General features: G+C 52.1%; 1 protein-coding gene across 1 annotated transcript in view; it reads right to left on the bottom strand.

Annotated features, from left to right (window-relative positions):
- The window catches only part of Ryr3 (ryanodine receptor 3), a 273574-nt gene that overhangs the window by 245360 nt on the left and 18968 nt on the right, over nt 1–9246 (bottom strand). Inside the window, exon 3 of the mRNA XM_013014307.1 lies at nt 1516–1623. Within this exon, the coding sequence (XP_012869761.1) occupies nt 1516–1623 (108 nt within the window). The remainder of the gene's footprint in view (nt 1–1515; nt 1624–9246) is intronic.

Below are 9246 nucleotides of genomic sequence, written 5' to 3'. Positions count from 1 at the left end.
CGGTCGCGGACCCTACTGATTCTAACGTCACGGTCGCGGACCCTACTGATTCTAACGTCACGGTCGCGGACCCTACTGATTCTAACGTCACGGTCTCTTCGAAGACCACAAGCAAGACTCGTGTGGGCTGTGTACGACTTCAGTCAGGTACAATGAACCCTGCCACATGGTATGCAAGGAGCTCGCCACCCAGGCTCCACACGCTCCAGGGCAGAAGACGGGAAGTAAAACTGGCCATCACTGCAGGGCCACGGGGACAGGGCGGGGAAGGGACCCAGAGTGATCCAAGGCGACACGGGCGGGGGGTGCTCTCAGCTGTCTAATATCTAAACTGGTTCCTTGAAGGAGGAGGAGGGACAGGAGGAGGAAGAGGAGGAGGAGGAGGAGGAGGAGGAGGAAGTGGAGGAGGAAGAAACAGCTGATAGACAGCATCAAAGGCAAAAAAAAAAACACCCCCAGAGTGTTCAGGGAGAGGAATTGAGTGTGTCATGGAGACATGGAGGGCTTGGTGGGTGTGCCTAGCCACAGGGAAGTGCGCAGGGCTGGCCAAATCCTGAAGGGCCACTGACACAATTCATCTCCAGGCGAAGGGGAGAAAGGGGAGCGTAATGCTTGGATCTGCACCCTGAAATGGGGAGGGTTAATACAGAGGAAGGCAGAGCACGGATGGCGGCTGCATGATCCCGAGAGAGGACGGACAGATGGAGATGTGAGGGGGGTGAAGAAGAAACGGACCTGCAGCGTTCTAGAACTAAAGTGTGTGATCTAACAGCTACGAGTGCGGGTCACTAGGGAAGAGAAGAATCAAGGTGACTCTGAACGATCTGGACAAGGTCCTTCTGCAGGACCTTCTGGACCGGGAGATGACACACACTCACTCACACGCGGCTCTGTATCTGCTCATCCTCGGTGAAGCTGCTGATCTGGGGAGGGGCGTCAAAGCCTGAATCGTACAGGAGCTCCTCTCTGCCTGCTGTGAGTTATAAACGCCATGCCTCAGCCTCTCTGTGCTCCTTCACAGATTGGGGCTAAAGGAGGACAGAGGTCAGTGCCCTCTACACTTTTCTATATTCCAGGGGAAGCTGGTCATTCCAAAGGAGCGGGGTCAGTGTGGCTAAGCGGAACCAAGTTCAGCTGGGTGCTGGTGGCTCACACCGTCATCCTAGCTACTCAGGAGGCTGAGATCTGAGGATCGCGGTTCAAAGCAAGTCAGGGCAGGAAAATCTGTGAGACTTTTATCTCCAATTAACCACCAGAAAACCAGAAGTGGTGCTGTGGCTCAAGGGGTAGAGCGCTCACCTTGAGATGAAGAGGTGAGGGACAGCGCCCAGGCCCAGAGTTCAAGACCCACGATGGACAAGGACCCAAATTCAGGAAGAAGATTTACTATCTCTATATGATTGCCTCAAAGATCCTAAGACTTCCCTGTTCCAGAGTGGAGGGATGAAATGCAGACTGTGCTTCGGATGTGTGGTGCGCCCCGTTTCAAACCCACAGTGCCATGCAGGGACTCACCCCTTCGCCGCCATCTTCCCCGGTGCTGGCTAGCATCTCCTGCAGGGCTCTGACGGACAGGGACTGCTCCAGCACGAAACTGCAGACGCAGAGATCTGGCGGAATGTACTGCGGAAATAAAACAGAGTGAGGAGGCCTGCTTACGCCAGCCAGGGAGCAGTCAGGCACAGCATTTCAAAGGCATGACCCAAAACGACACTGGACACATGAATTCGCATGCAAAAGGATGGCTTTCTTTTGTTCATGATGAGACAGGGTTTACGCTGGATTCTGAAGGCTGGGAAGAGGCCAGCCTCAAGGCTGAGGGAAAGTGTAACCAGGAAATTGTGCAGCAACTCAAGTGCAGGCTGGCTCGCGTGCGCTTGTGTCTGAGGGATGGGGGAAGACAGGTTCATCTGGACCTGTATCTGCGGGACAAGGGAGGGCAGACTCAGCAGCAGCTGTGGTACAGTGGGCCCAAAGAAGACCACTACTGGATCTCAGTCATGAAGAGCAGTGTCCAGACCAGGATGGGCTGGAAGACTGCAGTGACCAAGTAGGGAATCTGCTTATCTGATAAGAACCTGGACATCCGTGTAAAAAGAAGCAGCAGAGAGGATTAACAGCTCTGAACAAAGACATTTCCAGATAAGAGCTGCCAATCCCTGTAATAACCCGTCAGGATCGGCAGCACTTGGTTAGCACTATGACACTTGGCCTGTTCTAGAACAGTTCTCTACAGCGCAAGAAAGACTGGACGTAACAGCTCGCAGAGGACTTCCTCTTTACATATACCAACTTACTTCTTAGATCCACCCAATGAGACAGTGCCTCGTCATGTTCTAGTTTTTATCCAAGGATACCAAGACCCAGAGAATTTAGGCCACCTGCCTCCAGGTATTATATCTGGCCAAGTGAGACTCGTAGGTAGCCTGTCTCCAGAAGCCATGCCCCTAAAGACACAGCTGGAGTGCCCTATCGCTGCTAAGTATAAGTGTGTCTATGTAAATGCTAGATATTGAGGAAGGCACTGAGGAACAAGATCTTTTCTCCTCAGGAGTTTACCGTCCAGTGCCCTGCTACGCAATCTTCTGTGGGAACACAGCATGTGATCATCTTGAATGCCAATCCTCCGGCAGAACACTAACACCGCGAGAGTAACAGCGAGGAGAGACGCGGGCCAGCGTCTCTGACAGCTCTCTCAAACTTCCAGACAGGTAGCGCTGTCTCCACGGAGCTTGGATGTAAAGCTGGCCTGTTACAAAGACTCAGATAGCTTTCTGACAAGTGTTTTCATTTAAAAACAAAGACAAAGAATTAGTTATCTTTAAATTCCCTTTTATGTCCAAGTATGTGTACGTATTTCAACCCCTCTGAAATTCAATGTCCTCAAAATTAAGAGAGGTCCCGAGTTACTGTGGGTTTTGGACCTTCCTACAATTTTACTTTATTAAAGCTCTTTATTGAAGTATTAATCCAGGAACAAGCAATCCTGTCAGCAATAAGCAACTTACATTCTCAAGTACTTTTCTACAAAGGTCTTCAGTAGGCTTCTATTTAAATACTCGAGGTCTCTTACAGTCAACGGCTCTAACCACCTAGAATTCCTGCTGTACAGAACTGTCCTACAATTCACGTTATGAAAACAACTTATCCAAAGACCACGAGGAGGACACGGCTTATTTTGTGTTCCCCTTTCTTATTCACAAGGTCTGCTGTCTCCTTTGTGTAAGACTTGGTGGTGCGGGGCAGGGCCTCGTACACAGGAAGCGCTTTCAGGACGCAGGTGGCATCGTTCCAGCAGCACACGGATCCATGATGAAGCAAGTCCCTGAGGAGCCTCTGCCGTAAACAGACTCCCCAGGTACGGAACCACCTCGGGAGGCGTATCCATGCCCATCACTCTCAGCCAGCAGACCTCCGGGAAGCCAGGGTCTCCTCCACCTTCACCGAGCCTGGTTTAGAGACTGTCCATTGCAGAACACCCGCAGCTAAGGCTGGCTCTGGACTCATCAGTCATTTCTGCATCATGTGAACGTTCACAGGAAAGCAGGCGTGTTCCCTTGAAGACAGAAGCCTTTGCAGCTGCATGGATGAGAGGCCTGCCCTGCGTGTGACCCGCACTCAGATCCGCACTGTCCTCCCCGGGCCCAGACCCGCACGCTCTCCTCCCTGCGCCCAGACCTGCGTGCGCTGTCCTCCCCGGGCCCAGACCCGCGTGCGCTGTCCTCCCCACACCAAGATCCGCACTGCCCTCCCCGGGCCCAGACCCGCACGCTCTCCCCGGGCCCAGACCCGCACGCTCTCCTCCCTGCGCCCAGACCCGCGTGCGCTGTCCTCCCCGGGCCCAGACCCGCGTGCGCTGTCCTCCCCACACCAAGATCCGCACTGCCCTCCCCGGGCCCAGACCCGCACGCTCTCCTCCCCGCGCCCAGACCCGTGTCCCGTGTGCGCTGCCCTCCCTGCGTTCGGTGTGGTGGGAGAAAGGGCTGGCGCTCTCCTTATTTTGGCCATCATATTGGTCCCCTGGACGGTGGACCGCCGCCAGATGCCTGGCACTCTGCAATAGTAGCTCTTCTTCTCTCCAGGCTTTCCAATCCCGAGGAAGGCCGATCTGACGGGTACGTGTGCACAGCTGGGCAGCGACCCGGCCGATCTGACGGGTACGTGTGCACAGCTGGGCAGCGACGCGGCTGATCTGACGGGTATGTGTGCACAGCTGGGCAGCGACCGTCAAACGAGGAGAGTGGCTGGCAGTGTGTTTCCTCACCTTCGTGTGTGGCCCCTGTCTGGTTCGTTTGAACTGGAGAGTACGGTCGTGGCTCCTTAACAGCACACAGAGCAGTGTCTGGCAGGGGCAGCAGGGCGGCGTGGAGAAGCACAGCTTCACTGTGCACGCACAGAACGCGGCCGTCCGGCCTGCGCCAGCCCTGCCCCATTAAACTCCAAACCAGTTTGAACTCACACCTTCACACACCTGAAAGATGAGCCAAGGCCACGGGTCCCTCAAAGCTCAGTTGCCTGCAGCCAAGAGAGCCCCAGGAGGCCGGCTCGCGGCCTCCGCTCTGGAGCCCATGCTCAGCCACTCTTCCTGGCCGGCGTGGGGCACGCTGCTGCTGACTCCAAGCACGGAGAGAAGGCTCTGCTGACATCTGCTCCGAAATAGCACCTCCTCACTCTCCCAGCTCAGAGAAGAATTTCATCTCCTACAGTGTCCTACAGAAAACCTTGAGATGCCAGAGACCCGGGAAAGCCAGGAACTCGCTGTGAACACTGGATGTGGAAGTGATGGGCAAGGAACCGAATATAGCCAGGTTTCTACTGGATGGGAAGGGATTGAACTCAGCAAGACCAGACCACAGTGAGTATCAGAAAGAAACAGAGTGATTATATTTGGAAACGGCCACAGGAGCCTCTCGTTGGGCCAAAGGAAAGTGTCAGGAGACTGTGAGGCGTCCTGCGGTGTCTGCAGGGGCGGGGGCTGACTGGGAGAGGAGGGCGAGGGGCAGGCGCATGCTCTCCCGGTGTCCATCTGATTGACCTCGCTTGCACTCAGGAACACAACCGCATGCATTGAGCACTGTCCTCGGTGCCCTGGGAACAACACAGACATGTTTTCTGTCTTTCAAGTCATTTCTAAGCTATGAGAAGAGACCTGTCATTGCCCAAGATTTTAAGAGACACAAATGTAGCTGCTGAATGCTGTTCCAGGAGATCCGGCCCGGCCGGCCGGTAGGGAGCCTCTGGGCATCCTTGTGGGAGCCTGGCCTCAGGGGTGAGGATTTATCTTTGCCCAAGCAAGGACTGTGATGCATCATAAATGTAAATATATAGAGAGACATACGCATTTATAAAATGATCAAGATAGAAGAGGCATTCTTTCCATTGTCCGCATTATGTATAGTCTTCCCTTCCTTTTAAAATTACACTACTGGAACGGCATTTCTAAGTTACGGGGTCTACAGCAAGTCTGTCCCTGTCTGTGAAGGCTGAATGCCTTTAGGATAACTTCTTCTATCACAGTGTGGCTATGATTATTTCACTTTGTTACTGATCCTATATTGCGCCTCATTTATAAATCTCTAGCCATGGGCACGTATGGACAGAAACAGTATAGACAGAGCTCCACGGTGGCTGTCATTTCAGAATCCACTGGTGTTCTTGGGCAGTCAGTGCTACGAACGCATCACACCAGCGTAGACTAGAAGCTAAGTCCTGTTCTCTGGGGTTCCATCCAAACCAGGACAGCAGCATGAAAGGTTAAGCGTGTGCGTGTCAGAAACCTGAAGCCAGAAGGTTGGAATAACTTAACTTTCCATCAGCATTTCACTTGTAACAGCGAATTAACAAGCTTTTAAAAAGGCTCTGTGCGTCGCTGGATTACAATGAACTAAGAGTCAACACACTAAAGGAAGTGAGCTTCCTTCCTGGACCGCTAGGCCACGAATGGTCACAAAGGAGCTGGGGAATTGTGACACAGCAGAACTCGGGGAAGCTGGGTTTTTTTGACCTGCCAACAGCAAGATGCCTTGAGAGACAATCTCTGAATTTTCAAATCCATCTAATGGAGGAGACCATTGCTATAATTCCCTCTGCAGTGACGTGGCTATGGTTAGTCACCTAAGGCTCTGAGCTGGAGGCCTGGTGCCGAGAGTGGTGATGTGGGAGAGAGGTGAGGGGCTGAGAGCTGGAGGCCAGTGCGTGGGGCCTCCTGCGGGAAGTGCTACCACAGTCCCCCTGAGCCCTCAGGGCTCCCACAAAGTGGGCTGTCACAAAGCCCACGGCTGACCTCTCTCTGTCTCTGGCTTCCGGCCTTACCATGTGTATGAGCTACTGCTCAGGCCCCAGACTCAGAGCCAGATCCATGTGCTTGTCCAATCTTATCATTTCAGTTCATTTCCCCAAGACTCTGAGCCAAATAATCCTCTAACAATGAAGACGGACTCACCCACCCTCTACACGCTCTATTGTCTAGTCAGGGAATAAATGTGTGTTCGCTGCTATCACTCTACATTTCAAAAGTTGTGTAGATAAAGTCCTTCTCCCTCCCCTTCCTCCCCCCCCTTTCCCTCCTCCTCCCCCTCTCCCTCTCTCTCTCCCTCTCCCCCCCTTCCTCTCTGTCTCTCTGTCTCTCTCTCTCTGTCTGCTGGTGAGAGGCAGAGCAGGCCTCATTCCCCGGTGGCCTGGCTTCTACATGCACTCTGTCTGTTCCATTATATCACGCTGCGTCAAACAAGACCAAAACATCTCTCCCCAGGATGGCTCAATGTAGTCCATCTCAAAGACATGGTTGGAAAGACGTCCAAGCTCCCGGGTAGGAAATAAGAATTCTCTATGGCAGAAAAGTGCCCAAATCAACTAGGCCCCTTAAGGCTCCAGTGGATCTGTGGGATTTGTGTGCCGCCCCATCTCATGGAGGGTCTCGGCACATCTGGAGGTGCGTGTTATGGATTTGGAAGCGCTGAGCGCTGCGTAGGCTTGATCTCATTTACTTACAGCAGACAGGAGCGCATGAAGTCCTTCCAATCAACTGTTGATACCACATACAATCACAGAACTCTGCTTGTACTTTGGAGCAGAACCTGTCACTAACCAAACTAATACTCATACCCCACACCAAGCAGATTTTATTTAAATATTTATGCAGTAAAGTGCCTTGCAAAACTATTTTTTTATCATCTTTCAAAAGTCGATAGGATATAATAAAAATTATATAGTAGATATTTAAAGCAGAAATTGTTGCTCAGTATATGGATTTCTCCATAAACAATTACAAATTTTACAATCCTATCAGAAGTCTGCTGAGCTACAGAGAAATTTAACAAAACTTACATGAGCTATTACAGATGAGTGGAATCTCAGCCTCTCCCGTGTGTGTGTACACACACACACATATTAACTCTAAAACTAAACTATATAACTCTTTATAAACTATAAATACTGTATCTTACTGAAGAGTTTGTTATGTAATGGACACAACACTGCCACCTAGAAGCAAGAAGCCCAAATTGTAGGACAAATACCTTTGACAAATTCTTGCAGAGAAAGGCCAGCCTAATCAGACACATTGACCTCGATTTACACATCCATTGAAGTCTATCCTCTCCTAGGGAGCATGCTTATTAATTCTAGCAAGAGCGAATCTTATAACATCAATTGTTCTTTTGCTAATACTCGGGGATTTTTCACAAAAGCCAACACAAATACTAGCTTCTTCTTGGAGTACTAATATAAAACCATCATGGATCCAAGAATCTCCTGGGTAAAACTGCTAACATTTCCACTCCTGGTAATCTCTTCTAGTGAGGTCCTTCAAAGTGTCAGCCAGGTGACTTTCAGGTAGGACATGTCAGACACCCGACTGATCCAAGTGGGTATCTCATTCTGGAACCTTCTTTAAATAATTTACAAAAGCACAGATTTTATTTCAAATGAGTCACCTGGTCATTCAGATCTGCTTGATGGCTGTTCCTGTGATCTTGCCTGACAAGGCCCCAACTGAAAGTACACCGATATTCTCTGGATAGCTACATTCTTCCGAGTATCAGTTAACTTTGGCATACTTAGGAGACTGTTACCAACAGCCTGGTGTTCTTTAAAATGAGGAAGAGGGGCTGGCCAAAGAACTGCAGACAAAACTCCGGGCAGCTGGCATGCAAGATGCCTGCTGGGAAGACCACAGGTGACAGGCGGGATGGCCGTCTGGCTTCCACTGAGCCCATCTTCCCTGTCTTCCCAGCGGTAAGTGAGGCGCTAGGAGGTGGAAACTCGTAACACGCACACCTAGGAAAGCAAGCTGTGGAAGCAAACGCGCCCGAGACCCTGGCTGTTATACGCTCCTAAATGCACAAAAATGTGTAGCTGCGCGTGGTATCGAGCTACGGCCTAGTGAGCAGCGCACACGACACCAGCTCTGTGACACCTGACAGAACCAAGAGTCGCTGGAACGCTCGCCACCCGTGGGCACTTCAACGAGAAACCACGAGGCTATCATTCTGAAGCACAGCCACACCAGAAGAACGGACGGGGACCAGGACAGTGGCCAGGCCAGGGAGGTGGGCCCCGCAGGAAGGGAGGCAGACTGAGCACAGGAAAGGAGGTTGGGAGCAGCTAGCGAGAAAGACGGAGACGGAGCAGAAGCTGCGTGGAGAGAAGGAAAGCCTCATCTCAAGCACACGGCTGAGTGTGTCTTGAATCTGGTCTCAGTTTTAGTAGGAGACACATCGACCAGCACTCACTCCTACCTACGCCTTTGTTCAGTGATCACCCTGCGGTCTTCCCTCTTATGTGATCATGGGTTTGATGCAGATTTGAGAAAACTCAGGGGCTAGAGGCATGGCGTACGTGGTAGAGCACCTGCCAGGCCGGCAAGAGTTCAAACTCCTGCACCAGACCAAAAAAAAAGCAGCCACAGTGAGGCTTTTCTGTAATCAGGTGATTCTGCCTGCAGTGGCAGGGTGGCAGAACGTGAGTCGGGCCGTGTCTCTGCCTAGCAGGATGGGGAAGCGTCAGAGAAGCCTTGGAAGACTAGAGGGGCGTCGGCTGGAACCGAGGGCCACGGAGCAGCCTCCACACTCCCTCGGAGGAGCAGCCTCCACACTCCCTCAGAGGAGCAGCCTCCACACTCCCTCAGAGGAGCAGCCTCCACACTCCCTCAGAGGAGCAGCCTCCACACTCCCTCGGAGGAGCAGCCTCCACACTCCCTCGGAGGAGCAGCCTCCACACTCCCTCGGAGGAGCAGCCTCCACACTC

The sequence above is a fragment of the Dipodomys ordii genome, unplaced genomic scaffold (assembly GCF_000151885.1).
Source record: "Dipodomys ordii isolate 6190 unplaced genomic scaffold, Dord_2.0 Scaffold23, whole genome shotgun sequence".
Lineage (NCBI taxonomy): Eukaryota > Metazoa > Chordata > Mammalia > Rodentia > Heteromyidae > Dipodomys > Dipodomys ordii.
Note: the sequence above shows the minus strand (reverse complement) of the source record. Positions and strands in the feature narration are given on the sequence as shown.